Source organism: Oncorhynchus mykiss, chromosome 13, assembly GCF_013265735.2.
Source record: "Oncorhynchus mykiss isolate Arlee chromosome 13, USDA_OmykA_1.1, whole genome shotgun sequence".
Lineage (NCBI taxonomy): Eukaryota > Metazoa > Chordata > Actinopteri > Salmoniformes > Salmonidae > Oncorhynchus > Oncorhynchus mykiss.
This window is the reverse complement of record NC_048577.1, coordinates 12509739-12534576: the sequence shown is the minus strand read 5'-3', so window position 1 is coordinate 12534576 and position 24838 is coordinate 12509739. Positions and strand designations below refer to the sequence as shown.

The 24838-nt window shown below is 41.4% G+C and overlaps 1 protein-coding gene across 1 annotated transcript in view; it reads right to left on the bottom strand.

Annotated features, from left to right (window-relative positions):
* Positions 1-18241, bottom strand: part of LOC110513219 (microtubule-associated serine/threonine-protein kinase 1-like) — a 73649-nt gene extending 55408 nt beyond the window's left edge. Inside the window, exons 1-2 of the mRNA XM_036942592.1 lie at positions 17022-18241; positions 7772-7803 (exon numbers count right to left, since the gene is read on the bottom strand). Coding sequence (XP_036798487.1) covers positions 7772-7803; positions 17022-17060 — 71 coding nt within the window. The 5' untranslated portion in view covers positions 17061-18241. The remainder of the gene's footprint in view (positions 1-7771; positions 7804-17021) is intronic.
* Between the last annotated feature and the right edge of the window lie 6597 nt (positions 18242-24838).

The window sequence follows — 24838 nt, the reverse complement described above, 5'->3', positions numbered from 1 at the left end:
CACACACACTCGACAAAATAATTAAACAAATCTGTCAGTCCAATTGCAATACTACACACACACGCAAAACACACACAAACACACACAGTCAAGGGAGAACGTCATCATGGAGCGCTGAGATAGGAACAGAGAGCACAAAATGATTCAACAAATCTTATCCACATAGCAAATGAGATGATACTAAATGCTGACCAGGACTGACAGTTGCACAGCAATGCTGATGGGACTAATTCAATAATAGATGTCCCTCTAATGTAGACTAGGGCTGCATCCCAAACGGCACACTATGGGCCCTGGTCAAGTAGCACACTATATAGGGAATAGGGTGCCATTTGGGACGCAGCCTAGTAGGGAGTCTGAGCTGAGAGGTAAAGGCTGTGGCTGAAATATACAAGAGGGGGAGATAGCACTCAAGCATATCAGTGAAGGGAGGTTAATACGGTTGCAGAATTCAGGTAACTTTCCAAAAATCCCCAGGTTTTCCAGATATCCCAGAATCAGGAAGGAATAAGAGGGTAATCTGAAACCTCAAACCAGGATTTATGGACACTAATGATGATTAATGTACAAGTATGTGTGTATCTGTACTGCTTTGCTGACATGGTAGTTTGGGAAAACACAGTAAGCAGAGATACAGAAAGACAGAGGGAGGAGTCTGATCTTACAGAGAGAGAGAGAGAGAGAGAGAGAGAGAGAGAGAGAGAGAGAGAGAGAGAGAGAGAGAGAGAGAGAGAGACACTGGGAAAGCGACACAGGAGTTCCTAGCTTCACCCATGTTCAGTGTCCTGTTGTGACATCTGCTGCCCTGAGGTAAAGGTCAGAGGTCATGGACAACACCCACCAGGAAGTGACCTGACATGGTGGGGAGGGTCACCGATCACCATGATGATAAAAAACATATTGTGAGTCACTGGTCCTTAGACAAACTTCAATTTGCTTACCGCCCCAATAGATCCACAGACGATACAATCGCCATCACTCTGCACACTGCCCTATCCCATCTGGACAAGAGGAATACCTATGTAAGAATGCTGTTTATTGACTATAGCTCAGCATTCAACACCATAGTACCCTCCAAGCTCATTATTAAGCTCGAGGCCCTGGGTCTGAACCTCGCCCTGTGCAACTGGGTCCTGGACTTCCTGACAAGCCGCCCCCAGGTGGTGAAGGTAGGAAACATCACCTCCACTCCGTTGATCCTCAACACTGGGGCCCCACAAGGGTGCGTGCCAAGCACCCTCCTGTACTCCCTGTTCACCCATGACTGCATGGTCAAGCACACCTCCAACTCAATCATCAAGTTTGCAGACGACACAAAAGTAGTAGGCTTGATTACCAACAATGACGAGACAGCCTACAGGGAGGAGGTGAGGGCTCTGGGAGTGTGGTGCCTGGAAAATAACCTCTCACTCAATGTCAACAAAACAAAGGAGATGATCATGGACTTCAGGAAACAGCAGAGGGTGCACCCCCCCTATCTACATCGACAGGACCGCAGTGGAGAAGGTGGAAAGCTTCAAGTTCCTTGGTATACACATTACTGACTAACTGAAATGGACCACCCACACAGACAATGTGGTGAAGAAGGCGCAACAGAGCCTCTTCAACCTCAGGGGGCTAAAGAAATTTGGCTTGTCACATAAACCCTCACAAATTTTTACAGATGCACAATTAAAAGCATCCTGTCGGGCTGTATCACCGCCTGGTACGGCAACTGCACCCCCAGCAACTGCAGTGGACTCCAGAGGGTAGTGTGGTCTGCCCAATGCATTACCGGGGGCAAACTAACCGCCCTCCTGGACACCTACAGCAACCGATGTCACAGGAAGGCCAAAAAGATCATCAAGGACATCAACCACCCGAGCCACTGCCTGTTCACCCAGCTATCATCCAAAAGTAGGGCTGGGCGATAAATCAAGTTTTTTTTCCGATATATTCGAGTTTATGTTTTAGCGCGATATGGAAAATGCCTGTATCGCAAGAATTGAGGTTCTGTTATAACGTTGTAACGTTTTACAAATGCAAGAAAAGTGTGTGAAAGGAGATAACGGATGCAATCTTTACAGTAGAAAAGCCAGGCTTTAAAAAGCTGCTAGGTACAGTTGACCACAAATATTAGCTGCCAAGCCGCAAGTATTTCACGAAAGCCGATCTATGGTCGAGCAGAACAACAGAGCCATACCTAAGTTTGACAGTCCACTACATAAATGAAGACTGGAAATTGCTAAATGTCTGCCTCCAGATGTCTTACTTCCCCAATTATCATACGGGTGAAGTAATAGCCCAGGATCTCAATGACTCTCTGGCATCGTGGAAGAATAGAGAAGACCGACAGGTGTGCATGACAACTGACAGCAGGAGCAACATGATAAAAGCATTGCGCTTGAACAACTGTGCTTTGGGCACAGGTTTCAACTCGCCATCAGTAAGTGTGACATTGGATAATTAAAGTGAATTCCAAAAAGTTATGTTCAGGCCAGATGTAGGCTAATGTGTTAGTAGTTGTGTCATTCTGCCAATCCAATAGCAAATAACCACCGGCTGTTTTAATTATAACAACAAATTAACTAAATGAATACATTTTCAATCAAAATTATTTTATAAATTACATATTCAAACAGCTAGTGGTCAAACATAGACGTGTGGGTGTGTGTTGTTCATTTCTGTTGTTCATTTGTTTAGCACAAATAGGCCTTGAGGCCTTGTATATTTCAGTTAAGAATTATGTCTTGGCCTTTTTTAATTTGTTTAGAGAAAAACAAGAAATCGAGATATATATATTGTGAATCGTCCAAACCTCTGAAAAAAAATGTACTTTCAGGCCATATCGCCCAGCCCTATCCAGAAGGTGAGGTCAGTGCAGGTGCATCAAAGCTGGGACCGAGAGACTGAAAAACAGCTTCTATGTCAAGGCCATCAGACTGTTAAACAGCCATCACTAGCACATTAGAGGCTTCTGCCTATAGGCATAGACTAGGAATCACTGGCCACAAGATTTCTGGCTCTCACAGACCTGTAACTTCTTTTTTAAGAGGCTCCTCTGTCCTGCACTCGTTACCTGTATTAATGGCAACTGTTTGAACTTGTTATTAGTATAAAAGACACCTGTCCACAACCTCAAACAGTCACACTCCAAACTACACTATGACCAAGACCAAAGAGCTGTCAAAAGACACCAGAAACAAAATTGTAGACCTGCACCAGGCTGGGAAGACTGCATCTGCAATAGGTAAGCAGCTTGGTTTGAAGAAATCAACTGTGGGAGCAATTATTAGGAAATGGAAGACATACAAGACCACTGATAATCTCCCTCGATCTGGGGCTCCACGCAAGATCTCACCCCGTGGGGTCAAAATGATCACAAGAACGGTGAGCAAAAATCCCAGAACCACACGGGGGGACCTAGTGAATGACCTGCAGAGAGATGGGACCAAAGTAACAAAGCCTACCATCAGTAACACACTACGCCGCCAGGGACTCAAATCCTGCAGTGCCAGACATGTCCCCCTGCTTAAGCCACTACATGTCCAGGCCCTTCTGAAGTTGGTTAGAGAGCATTTGGATGATCCACAAGAAGATTGGGAGAATGTCATATGGTCAGATGAAACCAAAATATAACTTTTTGGTAAAAACTCAACTCGTCGTGTTTGGAGGACAAAGAATGCTGAGTTGCATCCAAAGAACACCATACCTACTGTGAAGCATGGGGGTGGAAACATCATGCTTTGGGGCTGTTTTTCTGCAAAGGGACCAGGAAGACTGATCCGTGTAAAGGAAAGAATGAATGGGGCCATGTATCGTGAGATTTTGAGTGAAAACCTCCTTCCATCAGCAAGGGCATTGAAGATGAAAGGTGGCTGGGTCTTTCAGCATGACAATGATCCCAAACACACCGCCCGGGCAACGAAGGAGTGGCTTCGTAAGAAGCATTTCAAGGTCCTGGAGTGGCCTAGCCAGTCTCCAGATCTCAACCCCATAGAAAATCTTTGAAAGTCCGTGTTGCCCAGCAACAGCCCCAAAACATCACTGCTCTAGAGGAGATCTGCATGGAGGAATGGGCCAAAATACCAGCAACAGTGTGTGAAAACCTTGTGAGGACTTACAGAAAACGCTTGACCTCTGTCATTGCAAACAAAGGGTATATAACAAAGTATTGAGATACAATTTTGTTATTGACCAAATACTTATTTTCCACCATAATTTGCAAATAAATTCATTAAAAATCCCACAATGTGATTTTCTGGATTTTTCTAATTTTGTCTGTCATAGTTGAAGTGTACCTATGATGAAAATTACAGAACTCTCTCATCTTTTTAAGTGGGAGAACTTGCACAATTGGTGGCTGACAAAATACTTTTTTGCCCCACTGTATATACTGTATTCTATACTATTCTACGGTATCTTAGTCACTCAATAATGTTTACATATCTTGCATTACTCATTTCATTTGTATATACTGTATTCTATGCTATTCTACGGTAACTTAGTCACTTAATAATGTTTACATATCTGGCATTACTCATTTCATATGTATATACTGTATTCTATGCTATTCTACGGTAACTTAGTCACTTAATAATGTTTACATATCTGGCATTACTCAGCTCATGTGCATATACTATTTTCTATACTATTCTACGGTATCTCATTCACTCAATGTTTACATATCTTGCATTACTCATCTCATATGTATACTGTTCTTCTATACTATTCTACTGTATCTTAGTCTGTTCCGCTCTGACATTGCTCATCCATATGTATATATATATAGTCTTAATTCATTCCTACTTAGATTTGTGTGTATTGGGAAAATGTTGTGTAATTTGTTAGATATTACTTGTTAGATATTACTGCACTGTCGGAGCTAGAAGCACAAGCACTTCGCTACACCCGCAATAGCATCTGCTAACAACGATCATTAGACCAATAAAATTTGATGTAGGTCCCTTAAACATAGCGTGAATACCACACTGATAGTAACTCACTCACTGGCCACTCTAACCCTTGTCCAAATTGATTACTAGAAAATGTCACACACACACACAGATAAATACCAGACATGTCAATGAGTCTGGAAGATGTCACACACAAATACCTCAGCTTTTTGAAACCCTAACACCTACAGACAGCATTCGTGCCCAGAGGCAGAACAGGAAAGACTGCAGACTGCAGAGCACGCAAAATCAAACAAAATGCAAATGAAATGCTTTTTGAAAAACGCCTCTGCAAATGCTCTATATTCATTCCGTATTCATATCATATTCATTTCACCCATACAATAACAGGTACCTTCTGTGCTACAATGGGATTTTACAGTAAATGTGATGTATTGAGATAAATCTATGTGGCTAACATACACACAGCACAGCAGCTAGCTAGGCCTACATGCCACAGTGGCATAATAGCCAGTAGCCACAGATTCAAATCCAGAGAAAAGGAATTTTAAATCCTTTAAATCCATCTCTACAGGTATAGAGGAGGGAACTCACTATCTACTCCTACAAAAGGTGAGGATATTTAAAACTTGTGCTGGGCGATATGGCCAAAATATCATATCACCGTATTTTTTTAAAATTGACCGTATGACAATATTTGACAGTATTTCTGATTTTAAATGATTACATTTCTAAATGTTCTTTATAAGTAGTGCATGACCTCAGGGTGGCAACATATACATTCTAAGAGTCTTTCTCCATTCTGATTGTTTTATACTGTTCAATTCAACTTCAACCCAAAATATTTTTTTGCATTTTCATAAATTTCTGCTTTTCCTGCACTCATTTGAAATAATTTCCACACTGCCATGTAGGGCTGCACGATATGGGCAAACAATCTAAACCTGATTTTGAACCAAATGTTGCAATAGCGATTTTACTTATGATTTAGAGCAAAACACTTGGTGATATGTTGGAATCATGGAAATAGAATGATTATTCTAATTCTATAGATAGAATACAGGTGAAGTCAGAAGTTTACTTACACCGTAGCCAAATACATTTAACCTCAGTTTTTCACAATTCCTGACATTTAATCCTAGTAAAAATTCCCTGTCTTAGGTCAGTTAGGATCACCACTTTATTTTAAGAATGGGAAATGTCAGAATGATAGTAGAGAGAATTATTTATTTCAGCTTTTATTTCTTTCATCACATTCCCAGTTGGTCAGAAGTTTACATACACTCAATTAGTATTTGGTAGCATTGCCTTTAAATTGTAGCCATTTGACTAGATGTTCAGGAGACTTATGGCTTGGGGGTAGAAGCTGTTTAGAAGCCTCTTGGACCTAGACTTGGTGCTCCGGTACCGCTTGCCGTGCGGTAGCAGAGAGTCAGTCTATGACTAGGGTGGCTGGAGTCTTTAGGGCCTTCCACTGACACCGCTTGGTATAGAGGTCCTGGAAGGCAGGAAGCTTGGCCCTGGGCCATGTACTGGGCCGTTCGCACTACCGTCTGTAGTGCCTTGCTAAGAAAAGACAAACTAGCTGTTTGCAGACGTAAGCAACCCAAACTAATGTTGTAATTATAGAACGCTATTGGATTTATATGAAGAAGCAAAGTGAAAACAGCATTGTTGTCATCAACATTGTTGCATGTGCTGCATTGACCATGCAGACTGAACGCAAGTGTCTCATGGTCGAGGAAAAGCAAATGCGCTCCTTGAGTGACAGGGGGCGGGGCTAGGTCTGTGTGGAAAACGGCATGGAGAGAGAGAGAGCGCGAAGAGAGATGACTCAAGTAGCGAAGTAAACTATAAAAATGGACGTTAAACACGGCATATCACATTTGACAAACCAAACATTCAAATACCGTTATAGAAGGTAAAGTAAAAACACAAACCGGTCCATGTATCAATACCAGTATATTGTAAAATACGGTATACCACCCAGCCCTCTCTAAAACCTACCTTAGCCTAGTTTAGATACAGTAGTATGGTGCAAAATAAACAGTTTAGTCATTCTGACTAAGCTAATAGATAGAGGACTCTATTGAATACAGTACTTAATGACTGTTTAGTAACTGTGTGCAGGTGTACTACTACTGATATACAAGCCTTTTTCTCCTCACTTCAATTAGTGAAAGAGACACACTGAGGAAAGGGAAAGCCACAGACAGGGAGAGTGAGAGAGATGAGTCAGAAGAACGATGTAAGTGAGGGAACGCTTCAGCACCATAGAGAGAGAGCGATTGAGAGAAAGGAGGAAAGCCCGGAGTGAGGGAACACTTCAGCACCATGGACAGCAACACACACAAGCTCTCAGAATTTCAAGCTACACGTCACTACGATCCCGAGTGTGTGTGTATGTGTATGAAAGTGAGTCTGCATCCTTTCAAACCCCCATTTCTCACATGCTGACAACTCCTAACCCCTCTCTCCAGAAACATGTGAAGTGTGAAGAGACTTCCTATAGTGCTGCTATTTCAGAGCTCAACTGTGCATGAGATTGTCAGTGTGTCGGGTCTACAAGAAAACCCTCCCAAAAAGTTGTGTGGGGTATAAAGCTTCATGGGGCAAAACCGATTTCTGTCCAGTGAACTGACGTTAGAAGACTGTGCATACAGGCACATTCATGTGGAGGCAAATCAAATAAACCCCAAGCTTGGAGTCACCTGAGCGTCAGTTTAGATTTACAATTTAAATAATCCACGGGTAGAGAGGTTCACAGGGGCTAAAATATGTTCCCATTTACAGAGTACTGCTTTTCTATGTTTCTCCCAAACATAACACACATACACACCAAGGTACTACCCAATGAACCCAAAACGTAAACTCACCTGCTACTTTTTCGGGGCAGAGGCAGATCCTTCTGGAGAACAAGAGAGAGGGACAGAGAAAGAGAAGAGGGGACACAAATAAAATATCAGATTAGTGTTCTACACTCTTAGAAAAAAGGGTTCCAAAAGGGTTCTTCAGCTCTCCCCATAGGAGAACCCTTTTTGGTTCCAGGTAGAACCCTTCAGAACCCTTTGTTTCTTAGTGTATAGTTATATATACTGTACATTGTACAGTATATAGACACAATTAACCCTTTAGTTTAGGGGCCATTGGGGCAATATACTGTTGAAAGAAGGTGCCTAACCCCAACAACCTCTTGCCATATCTGTAACTTCAAACACTTCATGCTCTAAATCCAGCTTCCCCAACCCTTCACTGATGACATATTACATTATTATTACCACACTCACAGGCTGAGTGGAGCCAGTCATTTCCAAAATGGTCGCCCTGTTTACAACATTGGGGACAGAGAAGCAGGAAACTAACGTGATTACGATCCATTGGGATTGATCTGAGAGAGAAACACTCTCCTAAAGTCTCCATGTTGTGCTCCCTTAACACGATCCCCAGTCCAGGATCATATTACAGTACTGTTTCTATTATAAGGCAATAAAAGGACATTTTATGAAGTTATTCTATAGATAAACTGCTGTTCTCCTGACGCTCCTGTCAGTTTATATCAGGAACAAGGACAGCATGAGAGTTTATCTCCTCCCACGCAGAACCAATACCGTATGTGTGTGTGTGTGTGTGTATGCATGTGTAGTGTGTGTGACCAGAGCCCTCATCAAAAGTAGTGCAAAATATAGGGAATAGGGTGCCATTTGCAATGGAACCATAGTCTAACCTTGTCCCCAGACTAGTGTGCATTAGGGAGGAAGTGTGGTTGTGGAGACAACAGACGAACTACAGTGTATACAGACCACAGGTGGCTGGTTGCACCTTTATTTGCGAGTACGGGCTCATAGTAATGGCTAAAACAGAATAAATGTAATAGCATCAAACACATTGTTTCCATGTGGTTGATAAAATTCCATTGACTCCATTCCAGCCATTATTATGAGCCGTCCTCCCCTCAGCAGCCTCCTGTGATGACATAGACCCAGCTAGGGAACATTCTCACTCCCTTCTGAATCTCCAATCCATGTCTCGTCTCTTTGCCCTTGTTGACTTGCCCTCTAACATCTGATAGCATTGGATCAGCATCAGCTATATACAGATGTAGGATCTTCATTTCAGCCAGTTCGCTACAGAAGCAAAATAATCCATCAGCAACATGAAAAGTGAATTATTATGTGGATTATAATTCATGTACATTTTTGATATTTTTTCATGAGGGAAAATCAAGCCTGAAATTTCTAAGTGGAAATTCCAAACTTCATAAGCTTTTTTTAAACAGGTTGATCAAATTAAGATCCGATATCTGTATGATGCTATAAGCATGATCTCTTATACCTATTCTAAAGCTTTTAAATCCATGAGGGGACAGTCAACAAAGGCATAGACAGGGTGGGGACTGGGGAGTGGGGCTAGAGTATCAGAACACTCCACTTCTCTCAAAGGAAAGTGACATCATTCACCTTCTTCGTTCTCCCTGGGATATGTTACATCATCAAGGCCACAGACAGGAAGTGACCTAAACTGATGTGACTAAAATGGAGCTCTGCGTGGCACCTTGGAGCAGGACTAATGGATGGGGGGGAACATTTTTGTGCATGCATGTGTTTGTATATGTGTGTGTGCATGTGTGTGTGTTACCATAGGCCTTTGAAATCCACCTTGACTACAGTATCAACCTTGAGATCTCTCAGGTCTGTTGAATGGAGAGAATGTATAAAGGAATGGATGAAGAGAATACGAAAGAAAAGCTCAGCTGTAAGAAAAGGAAAAGAAGGACAGCAGCAAACAAAGGAAGGACACACTGACATAATCTAACTTGACTAGGATGGACAACATGGCAACATATTAAGTAATGGCTAGGAAGGATAACATGGCAACATTAAGTAATGGCTAGGAAGGACAACATGGCAACATATTAAGTAATGGCTAGGAAGGACAACATGGCAACATATTAAGTAATGGCTAGGAAGGACAACATGGCAACATATTAAGTAATGGCTAGGAAGGACAACATGGCAACATTAAGTAATGGCTAGGAAGGATAACATGGCAACATATTAAGTAATGGCTAGGAAGGACAACATGGCAACATATTAAGTAATGGCTAGGAAGGACAACATGGCAACATATTAAGTAATGGCTAGGAAGGACAACATGGCAACATATTAAGTAATGGCTAGGAAGGATAACATGGCAACATATTAAGTAATGGCTAGGAAGGATAACATGCAACATATTAAGTAATGGCTAGGAAGGGCACATATTAAGTAACGGCTAGGAAGTGAAACATAGGATTAGGAAGGGCAAGTGATGGCTCCCTCTATATGAAGTCAATCATCAATTAAACCTCCCACTTTTATAGTGTATCTGTGAAATCTCCCATGAATTTGGGTACCGTCCCAAATTGCACCCTATTCCTTATTTAGTGCACTACTTTTGACCAGGGCCCATAGGGTTCTGGTCAAAAGTAGTACACTTTATAGGGAAAGGGTGACATTTGGGATGCACATATTGGCAATACCCTGATTGTGTGTGCTGTCATACAGGTCATACAAGCACCCTGGACAAATGTTAGAATGGACAATACAGAACACAGACCACTAGACCCTAGTAATATATTCAGTCATGTCTAACAAACATGGGCAAAATAACATCAACTACTGTAGAACTAAATGTATTAGCAAATAGAAGAACATAACTACATGTATTGGTAGTACAGTACATTAACTGGATATTTCATGGGTTAAACTGTTGAAACTGGAGCAACATTGCATGAATTCAGTGAGTCGTCATGGGAATGCCTAACTGTGAGGAGCCATTTCCTGATTTCCTGATAGTGGATAAGAACCCCGTCACAATGACAGACCTCCTGTGTCTCTGCATTTCAGCCTTTCCTCATGTTAATCAATGAACACACACACCCACACAAACACTGTAGTGTACACACATACACACACACTTTAGTGTACACAGGTACAGACACGCACACGCACACCCTGTAGTGTACACAAATACACACACGCACAGACATACACTGTAGTGTACACACATACACCTCCCCACACCCCTCTCAGGCTCTCTCACTCAATTATGCATGTGGACCTCCATGCTATTATTTGTCATTAGCGGTTAAGTGCGAGTCCTTTCTGTGAGTTCCCCCCTCAGTCGCTCTGTTCTTTCATAAGATGAAACACACCATCCAAAACAGATTCACTTCTCAGCTGAGACAATCCCAAAAGGTATCGCGACTCGTACAGCATTTAATTCCTCAACATTTCTTTAGCTCATAATTACCCACAGAGAGAGAGAGGTGTGTTTGAAAAGAAAGAACCCCTTTTCAGTAAAATGCCAACTGCCAACACTTTGAAATAAACATGGACATAATCATAAAGTTTCTCTGTAGTTGGTACGCTGGGGCTCTGAAACTAAGAGTTCTTTGCTGGCAGAAAAGATTACACTATGGCCCCGGTCAAAATAAGTATGCTATATAAGGAATTGGGTGCCATTTGTCATTTCAGAGTTTGACAAAAAAAAAAAAAACATTTTTCAGTAGTAATATGCACTCAAATAAAACACTCAAATAAATGTAGCCAGTTACAGTTCCTTGATTTTGTGAATGTCATCCCTGTTTCTCAGCTTAATATTCTAACAGCTCACTTGTACAAGTATCTTTAATGACCTTTAGTGGAAAAGATTAGACTATGTCTGTGTTTCAAATGGCATCCTATTCCCTACATCGTGCACCACATTTGACCAGGGCTCGTAGTGTACCATATAGCAAATAGAGTGCCATTTGGGTCGCAACGTGAATGTGGGCGTGAATTCATGTAGCACAAGTCTCTCTGACACTGTCAAGAACCAATACATTAGCATTACCTGATATAATAGAATATCACTATGCTAGCACTTTCTTCTCCCCTGCAGAACAACTTTAGCTGTCTGATGATAATCTTAGGGTACTAACACCTAAAGGAATCCTATAAGAAAAAAACAGCAGATAAAAAATTCAGTAACAAGAGCCAGGCACAGTAGCCATTCTGTTTCCTTTCAACATTCCCAACAGTGAAATTACAAATTAATTACAAAGGGTTTTTAACTTCAACAATCCATTTTTGTATTGGATAGTCTATGTCTTACAAGTTTAGCCTCTTTTTTTTGTCAGTGACTGACAGTAGTATACTGGCTGCGTCCTCTCTCCTCTCAAATGATCCAATTCTTATCCCTTCCTGTTAAGGAAATTGAAAGTTGGCAGCTTGCCCAGAACAGAGTTGGACCACCTTTCATCCCACTCATGGTTGTAACTACAGTACATACAGTTTACCATAATGAAAACTGATGTAGTGAGAAGAGTGACTGCTGCTGCTGCTACTGAGTCAATCAGTCTTAAAGGAAACACTGTCACCTATATTGACACGATCATATTGTCATTACCGTAATATGACTGACTGACTGACACACAGGGTTGCACATTTTTGGGAATATTCAGAGGTGAAATTAACGGGAATATATGGGAATTAATGGAAATATATGCAAATGAATATTAATACCATTTAAATGTAGATGTTTTTTGCATTGGATATATTTACCATATCATATGGAGACAGAAATATAAAACTTTAATTAAAGTTAAATTTGTAACTAAATAGTTTTTTTTATTTCTATTGGAAGGATTTAATCATCTGCAATTATGTCTACTTATGATAAGGTAAAATGAGTTGACTCTTCACATGGATGATTTCACTGAACAACAAAAGAAAGGGAATATTGAATGATCCCCAATGATCCATCGCATCTCCCAAAAATGTTTTCAACATACATCTGTAAAATGATAGTCTAGAAACTAAAGCTTTGGTTGTCTTCCTCTCAGGCTTCCATGTCTTGGACCTCCTTAATGTCCACCTCTTGAACATCAGACTCTGAGGCCTCATCTTCACTGTCACTTTCCAACCTTGTTGAGGATGAAACGTTGTCAGGCTCAAAAAGCCATAAATTTGCCCGGATGGCCACCAATTTTTCAACCCTTGTATTGGTCAGACTGTTGCATGCTTTGGTGTGTGTGTTCCCAAACAAGGACCAGTTGCACTCTGAGGTGGCTGATGTTGGTGAGATTTGGAGGGTGATGGAGGCAACAAGGGAAAGAGCCTCAGATCCACAAAGTCCCTTCCACCAGGTGGCTGATGAGATATGTTGGCACGACTGCCATGTTGCATCTCCATCCCAAAGCCCTTGCTTGGAAGTGTACTTCGCCGGACTGCCAAGAACCTTGCCCTCATCCAGGCCAAGGTGGCGAGACACGGTAGTGATGACACCATAGGCCTTGTTGATCTCTGCACCAGACAGTATGCTCTTGCCAGCATACTTGGGGTTCAACATGTACGCTGCGGCGTGTTTGGGCTTCAGGCAGAAGTCTTCACGCTTGTTGATGTATTTCAGAACTGCAGGTACCTCTGCATGCAGCAATAGTGAAGTGGCAGGGCAGTACGGATTTGTTCTCTTACATCTGCAAGCAGAGTCTGAACATCAGACAGGATGGCATTGTCTCCCTCAATCTGTGCAATGGCTACTGCTATTGGTTTCAGGAATTTCACGCTGCTTACCACTCTCTCACAAAATACATCATCCAGGAGGATCCTCTTGAAGGGGCTGTCCATATCGGCAGACTGTGATACGGCCAGACATAAGTATTTGATACATCAGAAAAGCAGAACTTAATATTTGGTACAGAAACCTTTGTTTGCAATTACAGAGATCCTGTAGTTCTTGACCAGGTTTGCACACACTGCAGCAGGGATTTTGGCAGTGTATAGATTCCGTCTCTCACAGTTGAAGTGTACGTATGATAAAAATGACAGACCTCTACATGCTTTGTAAGTAGGAAAACCTGCAAAATCGGCAGTGTATCAAATACTTGTTCTCCCCACTGTATATTCACCCCACCCAGTATTGATAACAAAACTTACCAGAAAGCATGTAGTCCTTGGCTCAGACAGTGTAGTAGTGTGGGCTCAATAGCATCTCATTAGTGTGCAAGATCTTGAGAATCAGCTGTACATGTGATGAAAGAATGCACTGTGCATGAGGAGGGTTGCAATTCCATTGAATTGGGGATAGTTTAACCAAAATATGCCACAAGACCTAGAATTGCCTTATGTGTATCCCACAAAAAAAGGTTCACTGTTATAAGCTAACTTTTTTGATGAATTGAAGCAAAAATCTCCAAATTCCCGGGCTTAACTTCCCATGCAAAATTTCCGGAATAATTCTGGAAATTCACTGGAAAGTGTTCAGACAGCCTTAATCTAAATAAAACATTTTTTTAAATCCTAAGCAATTTACACAAAATACCCCATACTGACAAAGCGAAAACAGGTTTTTAGACATTTTTAGAAATGTATTAAAACAAAAACATAAGTATTCAGACCCTTTGCTATGAGACTTTAAATTGAGCTCAGGTGCATCCTGTTTCCATTGATCATTCTTCAGATGTTTCTACAACTTGATTGGAGTCCAATTGTGCTAAATTCAATTGAGTGGAAAGGCACACACCTCTCTATATAAGGTCCCATAGCTAACAGTGCATGTCAGAGCAAAAAACAAGCCATGAGGTCAAAATAATTATCCGTAGAGCTCCGAGACAGGATTGTGTCGAGGCACAGATCTGGGGAAGGGTGCCAAAACATTTCTGCAGCCTTGAAGGTTCCCAAGAACACAGTGGCCTCCCTCATTCTTAAATGGAAGAAGTTTGAAACTACCAAGACTCTTCCTAGAGCTGGCAGCCCAGCCAAACTGAGCAATCAGAGTAGAAGGGCCTTGGTCTGGAGCCTGACAGGAGTCTTTGTCGCTCCTAGTGATTACTTACCCACACACACAAACAAGCAAGCAAAGACACAGAGATGCCTGTGTTATACTGGCTTATGGAAGTGGCCTAGGGAGAGGATTAGAGTTGAGAATACACACACACACACACACATTACACTGTCTATCTGGGTTTGAGTCCTTGACCTCTGCCCCCTCCTTGTCCCCTGGCACTGACTACCCCTTGCTTCTCTTGCTTCCCCCACCCCCTCTACACCCTTTGGCAGTGACAAGTGAAAGTGGAGCCAGCCTGGGGAATTACCAGCCACTTTACTGAGGCTGGGGTCTAGCCAACAGAAGCTGCCCCTGCCCTCTATGTGTGTATGTATGTGTGTGTGTGTGTGTGACGGCCCCTTGGCTGTTTTGGTTGTCCTTCCCTCTGTGCAAAGAGCTGTTAGCCTAGTCTTACCATTAGTCCTATTATTATTATTATTGGGGCGGCAGGGTAGCCTAGTGGTTAGAGCGTTGGACTAGTAACCGGAAGGTTGCGAGTTCAAACCCCCGAGCTGACAAGGTACAAATCTGTCGTTCTGCCCCTGAACAGGCAGTTAACCCACTGTTCCCAGGCCGTCATTGAAAATAAGAATTTGTTCTTAACTGACTTGCCTGGTTAAATAAAGGTAAAATAAATAAAAATAAAAAGTCCTACTATTAGTCCTACATTTAGTTCTATCATTAGTCCTACCATTAGTCCTATTATTAATCCTACCATTAGTCCTACCATTAGTCCTACCATTAGTCCTATTATTAGTCCTACCATTAGTCCTATTATTAGTCCTACCATTAGTCCTATCATTAGTCCTACCATTAGTCCTATCATTAGTCCTACCATTAGTCTACTAGTGCCTGGTAATGGGCTTTAAGAGTAGAGGAGGACCACATCCTCACATATCCCACTAGCATTTAGCCTGTGTGTGGATATTGATGACTTGAATGGGAACGGGTTTCCACTCATGACACACACACACTCACACACACACACAAGAATGAATGTGTACACACACACGCATGCACGAATAGACACATCCACGCACACACACACACACTCCATTGAGAATTGAGCTAATGATCATATGTGCTGGTTTGACTTGCAAATGCATGTCTGTCTGTCTGTCTGTCTGTCTAGAGAGAGAGAGAGCTTGTGTGTGGAGGGAGTGTGTGTGTGTGTGTGTGTGTGTGTGTGTGTGTGTGTGTGTGTGTGTGTGTGTGTGTGTGTGTGTGTGTGTGTGTGTGTGTGTGTGTGTGTGTGTGTGTGCATATATATGTATGTATGTGTATATACTATTTGTCTGAATGCATACATTCTGTGTGTATGGCTGCCCGAAAGAGATTCTGATTATCATGATGATTGTTTTTTTACAAGAAAAGGCCATAAGGTCCTCATGGAATAACAGGAACATTCATAAGCTGTTCCTAGAATTCAGCATCTCTGCTCAAACTTCTAAGAAAATGTCTTCTAGAACATTGTAACATTTTATGGTGTTTAATCAGGTTTTTAGTACTATGGCCCATGTCAGCCTTGGTGGAATTATCTCTGATGGTCACAGGGGACAGAAGGGTCCCATCCAGCAGGGTTCTGCCCCCCTATTTGCATGCAGGGAGGGGGCCCAGGACCTAGGAGGGGGAGATTAACTAGACATGATTTGCTTCCTGTAGTAAGTGAATATAATCCCCCTAGGAAAAAGTAGTTACTGTCATGCAGCATGAGCTAATGCATCAAATTGTAACTTGATATTCCATTAGTCTCCTGCATTAGGCATAGGGGCTAAGGCTAGCCAATTTAGAACATAGATTGTTTTCATTTGTTTGTCAAATATTATGTACCTTTGAATATATTATTTTACTAGTTTAAAGCTTAGTTGCTACATCCACTTTTGGAAAGATACATTAATAATACCAATTGATTATTGAAGAATATAATTTATCTCATGAGTTTAGTTCAACTGTTGTGGGCCTACCCCATCAGAACACAAAATATAAGCTTGTTTTACTCCAATGTTTGTAAACAATATAAATGTAAACAAACACTGTATAGCCACAAAACATGGTTAAAACTCTAATGTTGACATCATGGATGTTCATCCTTTGCTTTGATAGATCTAACGTTATGAATTTGATAGTAGCTACATTTCTCAAGGCCCATCCCTAAACGTTTTACCAAAACAAAGGCAGGGAGTCGCTTTGTTTTTGTTCCTTTTAAGGAATCTCGCTTTAATGTTTGTTTTTTTCGTGATCCAATTTTTGACAAAATATTTGAAACAAGAAAGTTCTCACCTGGAGCCTCCGACGTCGAATGATTCCAGAGTCATCCATGGCAGTGGCGGGAACACGCGAGTCGCGTGCTTTGGAGTAGTATCACCTGGTCTCGTGGCCCCAGTGTGGTCGCCTGGTGTCTCCAGGGTACGGTACAGGGCATGGAGTTCCCGCGTGGCACTGGCTGCCTGCGGTACACTGGCCAAGAACACTCCCGTCTCGCTCCTCTTCACTAGAGCGACAAAGCCTCTAGTCTGCTCAACTCACAAACCAAAAACCCATTCCGCCCAACTAACATCTGGCCCTGTACCCTAAACAGCTGCTCTAGCAAGTGCTAATGAAGCAAGTTCCTGAAGGTACCAGCATGTCCTAATGTCCTTAATACATTGGACTATAGAGAGGAGCCTGAAGTAGGCTAGTCGAATTTTAATTGTAGCCCACTTTTTAAAATGTAGGCTAACACACACATTAAATTAAAATGTATAGACAGAAATAGCATAACAATTATGGAAAGTACTTTAGGTTAAAAGTAGTGCACCTTCAGTAGTGGTTTTCATATGATTATAATTCTTAAATTATTTGATTGAATGTCTGTTGTTTATTTCCATGTTTGTGTTTATTCCTATGGTGATGTTTTCATTGCACTGTGGCTGTCCATTCACTTTAGCAATTCGGGATTGCTGTCCACGTGTTTAATTAATCTGGTGTCCAAAAGCCCCCTTTATAACGCATTTGTTGTTATAATAGCCTAATGTAGACTACTGTAAACTACTAGCATATGCAATTGAGAAACACGCCTTATAGGCTACAATCATTGCTACAGTCAAATGTATGCAGATTGACCTCCGCGCGCAGATCAAGCGACACGTGTACGCGTCTTCGAATCCTCCCAACACGCAAACCCCATCCGGTACAGTCGTTTGACATCTGTTTGATGTTCTATGGATTCCCATAAGGAGCAAAACACGCAACCTTATACATTCATTTCTGATCCATGCTGAATACTACCCCAGAGTTTACTGCTATGAACAATCCTTGTGTTATCCCACAGATTAGGGCTATTAGCTACATACCGTTTCCTCATCTCACCCGCTCGCAGGTACTGCCATATTATTTTCTGAACGTGTCACTCTCATCCCTTTTAGTTTTAATATCCACTGTATAATGATGTTTACCCTGAAGGCGAGGTGGTTTGTAATATATATCGTGATATATCTCTCGCCATTCCATTCCCTACCTCCCACCCCCTTCTAAACACAACGAAATCACTTTAGGTTTGTTAACCCCTCAGCGACCAGATTTCCCCTCCCTCCCTTGAATCTCCTCGCCATTCTCCATAGTGGAGAGAAATGTAGGTCGTATAGCCAGCCATATGTAATATAGGTATGTATCACTTTAAGGGACAGGCATTGTTGTATTAAACCTTAATATAAAAGAAAGAAGTCAGAGCCATCTACAGTTATATAAATCATGATGTGAAATGTTAAATAGTTAACAGTCAAGTTAATTGAACGTAATGTCCTACGAAAAAATAAAGCAAACCTTCAGTTGCATAAAATATGAATTATTAACCTCCTACGAAAAAATAAAGCAAACCTTCAGTTGCATAAAATATTAATTATTAACCATAGATAAGACTTCACTTTCATCCCATGACACTGCAGTATTACATATTACTGTCTCACAGAGTTTAGGTCAGAACATTCACTGTCTGTCACCGTAGGAGGAACATTATACAACCAAACTCCCACCATTTGTTAAGGTGAAAGGGTTATGGCGATAGTTAGATATCAACAAGGCTATATCTATCTCCAAGCGGGCAGCTTTGACCTGTTTCTAGCCCTGATTTGGTAATTGGATACGTAAACGAGTCATATACAGTACAGTTTAATTAGATCTTTAGAAAGAGGAGAGGCTCTGTGATACAATATGTTGTTTTTTTATCAGATTTTTTAAGCTAAACTTGTTGCCTGATTAACCTCTGGTGGCAGAGCATTCCATGATGACACAGCTCTATACAAACACTACCAGTCAAAAGTTTTAGAACACCTACTCATTCAAAGGTTTTTCTTTATTTTTACTGTTTTCTACATTGTAGAATAATAGTGAAGACATCAAAACTATGAAATAACACATATGGAATCATGTAGTAACCAAAAAAAGTGTTAAACAAATCAAAATATATTTTATATTTGAGATTCTTCAAATAGCCACCCTTTGCCTTGATGAGAGCTTTGCACACTCTTGGCATTCTCTCAACCAGCTTCAACTGGAATGCTTTTTCAACAGTCTTGAAGGAGTTCTCACATATGCTGAGCACTTGTTGGCTGCTTTTCCTTCACTCTGAGATCCGACTCATCCCAAACCATCTCAATTTGGTTGAGGTCAGGGGATTGTGGAGGCCCGGTCATCTGATGCAGCACTCCATCACTCTCCTTCTTGGTAAAATAGCCCTTACACAGCCTGGAGGTGTGTTGGGTCATTGTCCAGTTGAAAAACAAATGATAGTCCCACTAAGCGCAAACTAGATGGGATGGCGTATCGCTGCAGAATGCTGTGGTAGCCATGCTGGTTTAGTTTACCTTGAATTCTAAATAAATCACTGACAGTATGACCAGCAAAGCACCCCCACACCATAACACCTCCTCCTCCTCCATGCTTTACTGTGGGAAATACACATGCAGAGATTATCCATTCACCCACACCGCGTCTCACAAAGACACAGCGGTGGGAACCAAAAATCTCCAATTTGGACATCCACTGGTATAATGTGTTTCTTGGCCAATTGTGTTTCTTGGCCCAAGCACATCTCTTCTTCTTATTGGTGTCCTTTAGTAGTGGTTTCTTTGCAGCAATTCAACCATGAAGGCCTGATTGACACAGTCTACTCTAAACAGTTGATGTTGACATTTTTCTGTTACTTGAACTGTGTGAAGCATTTATTTGAGCAACAGTTTCTGAGGCTGGTAACTCTAATGAACTTATCCTCTGAAGCAGAGGTAACTCTGGGTCTTCCATTCTTGTGGCGATCCTCATGAGAGCCAGTTTCATCATAGCGCTTGATGGTTTATGTTACTGCACTTGAAGAAACTGTCAAAGTGTCTTGAAATATTGACTGACCTTTATGTCTTAAAGTAATGATGGACCGTCATTTTTCTTTACTTATTTGAGCTGTTCTTGCCATAATATGGACTTGGTCTTTTACCAAATAAGGCTATCTTTTGTATACCCCCACTACCTTGTCACAACACAACTGATTGGCTCAAACACATTAAGAAGGAAAGAAATTCCACAAATGAACTTTTCAGGCATACCTGTTAATTGAAATGCATTCCAGGTGACTACCTCATGAAGCTGGTTGAGAGAATACCAAGAGTGTGCAAAGCTGTTATCAAGGCAAAGGGTGGCTATTTGAATAATCTCATATATAAAATATATTTTGATTTGTTTAACACTGTTTTTGTTACTACATGATTCCATATGTGTTATTTCATAGTTTTGATTTCTTCACTATTATTCTACAATGTAGAAAATAGTAAAAATAAAGAAAAACCCTTGAACGAGGAGGTGTTCTAAAATGTTGACCTGTAGTGTAACTGAGGCATTAAATTTGGGTACTGTGAAGAAACCCATAGTGGCGTGTCTGGTGGGGTATTGTGAAAATATTCAGACCCCTTAACTTTTTCCACATTTTATTACATTACAGCCTAATTCTAAAATGGATTAAAAATATATAGAAATGACCTCATCAATCTCCACACACTACCCCATAAAAACAAAGCAAAAACAGGTTTTTAGAAATGTTTGCAAATGTATTAAAAATAAAAAAATGAAATATCACATTTACATAAGTATTCAGACCCTTTACTCAGTACTTTGTTGAAGCACCTTTGGCAGCGATTACAGCCTTGAGTCTTATTGGGTATGACACTACAAGCTTGGAACACCTGTATTTGGGGAGTTTCTCCCATTCTTCTCTGCAGATCCTCTCAAGCTCTGTCAGGTTGGATGGGGAGCTTCGCTGCATAGCTATTTTCAGGTCTCTCCAGAGATGTTCGATCGGCGTAAAGTGCAGGCTCTGGCTGGGTCACTCAAGGACATTCAGAGAATTGTCCCGAAGCCACACCTGCATTGTGTTGGCTGTGTACTTAGGGTTGTTGTCCTGTTGGAAGGTGAACCTTTGCCTCAGACTGAGGTCCTGAGCCCACTGGAGCAGGTTTTCATCAAGGATCTCTCTGTACTTTGCTCCAGTCATCTTTCCCACGATCCTAACTAGTCTCTCAGTCCCTGCCACTGAAAAACATCCCCACAGCATGATGCTGCCACCATCATGCTTCACTGTAGGGATGGTCTCAGGTTTCCTCCAAACATGATGCTTGGCATTCAGGCCAAAGAGTTCAATCTTGGTTTCATCAGACCAGATAATCTTGTTTCTCATGGTCTGATAGTCCTTTTGGGAAACTCCAAGGGGGCTGTCATGTGCCTTTTACTGAGGAGTGGCTTCTGTCTGGCTAATCTACCATACTGGCCTGATTGGTGGAGTGCTGCAGAGATGGCTGTCCTTCTGGAAGGTTCTTCCATCTCCACAGAGGAACTCTGGAGCCCTGTCACCATCAGGTTCTTGGTCACCTCCCTGACCAATGCCCTTCTCCCCCGATTGCTCAGTTCTAAGAAGAGTCTTGGTGGTTCCAAACTTCTTCCATCTAAGAATGATGGAGGCCACTGTATTTTTGGGGACCTTCAATGCTGCAGAAATGTTTTGGTACCATTCCCCAGATCTGTGCCTTGACACAATCCTGTCTCGGAGCTCTACGGACAATTCCTTTGAACTCATGGCTTGGTTTTTGCTCTGACAAGTATGGGACCTTATATAGGCAGGTGTGTGCCTTTCCAAATTATGTCCAATCAAATTAATTTACCACAGATGGAATCCAGTCAAGTTGTAGAAACATCTCAAGGAATGTCAATGGAAACAGGATGCACCTGAGCTCAATTTCGAGTCTCATATCAAAGGGTCTGAATACTTGTGTAAATAAGGTATTTCTGTTTTTTATTTGAAATACATTTTCTAATATTTCTAAAAAACTGTTTTTGCTTTGTCATTATGGGGTACTGTGTGTAGTTTGATTAGACATTTAAAAAATATATATATTTCAGAATAAGGCTGTAACTTAACAAAAGAAGTGTATGCAGATGGATTATACAAGTGGTTAGGCATTTTCAACACACATGTGTTTCTTAAAAAGACTAGAACATACGTATTCAATTACTCCTCAACCCTCAGCCATGAAAGACTATTATGCATGTTGATGATGTTAGTTCTGTGTGTGTAGTTAAGGGCAAGGCGTTCTGCTTTGTTTTGAGCCAGCTGCAGCTTTACTAGGTCTTTCTTTGCTGCACCTGACCATGTTACCGGACAGTATCAAGATGGGACACTGTCAGACCCTGAACAACTAGTACAGTTGATCTTTGTGTTAAAAACGCAGAACATCTTTTTTATAACAGACACACCCCTCCCCATCTTCACAACAAATTTGTCAATATGTGGACACACACATTCTTATAGGCTTTGATTACAGACATGGTAAATAGGGGTGGCGATGCAGTCTGCTACCATTCTTAATCATTTCCCATCTAGGCTGTCTATACCTGGTGGGTTATCATTATTGATGGATAACAATTGTTTTTCCATCCCTTCCACACAAACTTGACCAAATTCAAAACAGCAATCCTTTTCTTTCATTATTAGATCTTCAATACACAAATATGATGGTTCAATGTTCAATGTTGTCATTTCACTTCTCAGTTTGTCCACTTTACCGGTGAAATAGTCATTGAAATGATTGGCTTTATCAAAAGGTTTTGTTATAAATGACCCATCAACCTAATGATTTGAGTGATCATTGACTTGGTGTTCTTGTTCTCTCTGTCACCAAGGTTACTGGATGGGGACAAGGGCATGTTGCTGAGGGAAAGACAAGTACAAAGTTCAAAGTTCAAAGTTCATCAGGGCATATAGGGCTGAAGACAGAGGAGCTTAGTGGCTTTTAGCATCATTGCCTTAATGGTCTCTGTCTGTCCGTCCGTCCGTCTGTCTGTGTACAACTTCACTGCATGGCTGGTAGCTCACAGTGACAGCATGTAATTTGGCTGCCCTGAATGCTTCTCTCAGGTTTATCCACTAGTAGCTGTTCATAGGAAACACAGAAGGAGATCCGGCAGACACATGGTGTGTGTCAGTATAGATATAGTATAGTATAGAACTGGATGTGTGTGTGTGTGTGTGTGTGTGTGTGTGTGTGTGTGTGTGTGTGTGTGTGTGTGTGTGTGTGTGTGTGTGTGTGTGTGTGTGTGTGTGTGTGTCTGGTTTAGAGACTCTCGCTCTGGGATTTAGCTGCTCTTGATAGATTGGTCTGGGTCTTCTGTCTGTGACCAACCGACTTTCACAGACACACAGACACAGACACACACACACACATTCAGGAACTGAAATGAACCTGGGCTGCTATTGTTTTAAAACCATGACAATGAAATAGTTTAGTTTAATAGTTTAACAATATCAAACTGTTGTTGTCTTAACAAAAGCTTCAACCTCCTCCTGCACGGACAATCTGCCAGTAAAAAAACTAAACGAAATGGGATCCTAGACTACTACCAAGTTGCCTGTTTGTCTAATTCATCCCAAATATGTAGCAACACTTTTCCTCTTCAATAATGAAAAGGAGACACGTTTATTTGACATTTTCATGTTCATTCGGAACTATTGGGATGGAAGGAAACCCAGCGTACCCGAATGGCCCAATGGAATAAAGCCTTAGTGAAAGTCCCCATATACCGCATTCCAACTAGGTCACAGTGCACACCGTGCCATAGTCCTCAAAGGGGTGACGTCATCCCCTAAATGATGCATGTGGGGGTTGGGGTAACAAAAAAAGCTTGACAAGGCAAAGCCCTTAGAATATTTAGAATGTGTTTTTTGATATTTTCTCCCTCTCCTCATTCAGTGTCTACAACAAGGGCCACGTCACCTCACATCACTTCAGAAGACAGCTTCTTCCCTTTAGTTTGTATTGGGAACCCTTTTAGGTTCGAGGTAGAACCTGTCGTGCTTCCAGGTAGAACTCTTTTCGGTTCCATGTAGAACCCTCTGTGTAACGGGTTCTACATGGAACTCAAAAGGGTTCTACCTGGAACCAAAAGGAGTTCTTCAAAGGGTTCTTCTATGGGGACAGCTGAAGAACCCTTTTAAGTTCTAGATAGCACATTTTCTTCTAATAGTTTAGCAACAACAAGTAACATGATGCAGAGCGTATTCAGTGAAATTAGGTACAACAACAACGTTGTCAGGTGGGCTAATCAGAGCTAGTGGAGTGTGTCAGTGAGTTAGAGCAGCAGCTAGCCTTTTGTTACAGTGATGTTCTGTACATTGTGTTCATTGTGTTCTTGTCATTGCGCTCTGATTCTAGTGTTTGGCAGTGCGTATGCACAGGCATATACAGATGTAGGATCTTCATTTCAGCCAGTTTGCTACAGCAGGATAAATAATCCTGCAGCAACAGGAAATTAAATGTTTTATGTGGATTATAATTAATGGACATGTTTTTGTAGTTGTTGATGCATTTTTATTTTGGGCAAATCAAGTCTGACATTTTAAAGTGGAATTGACAAACTTTAGAAGCCTTACACTACAAGTTTGCATTTCCTGCGGTGCATGAAAATTCTTAAGGCACACACACACACACACACACACACACACACACACACACACACAGACTCTAACACAGGCCACACTGGCCACACACACATACTCCTCTTCTTCCCTGTGTGGAAGTGGGTCA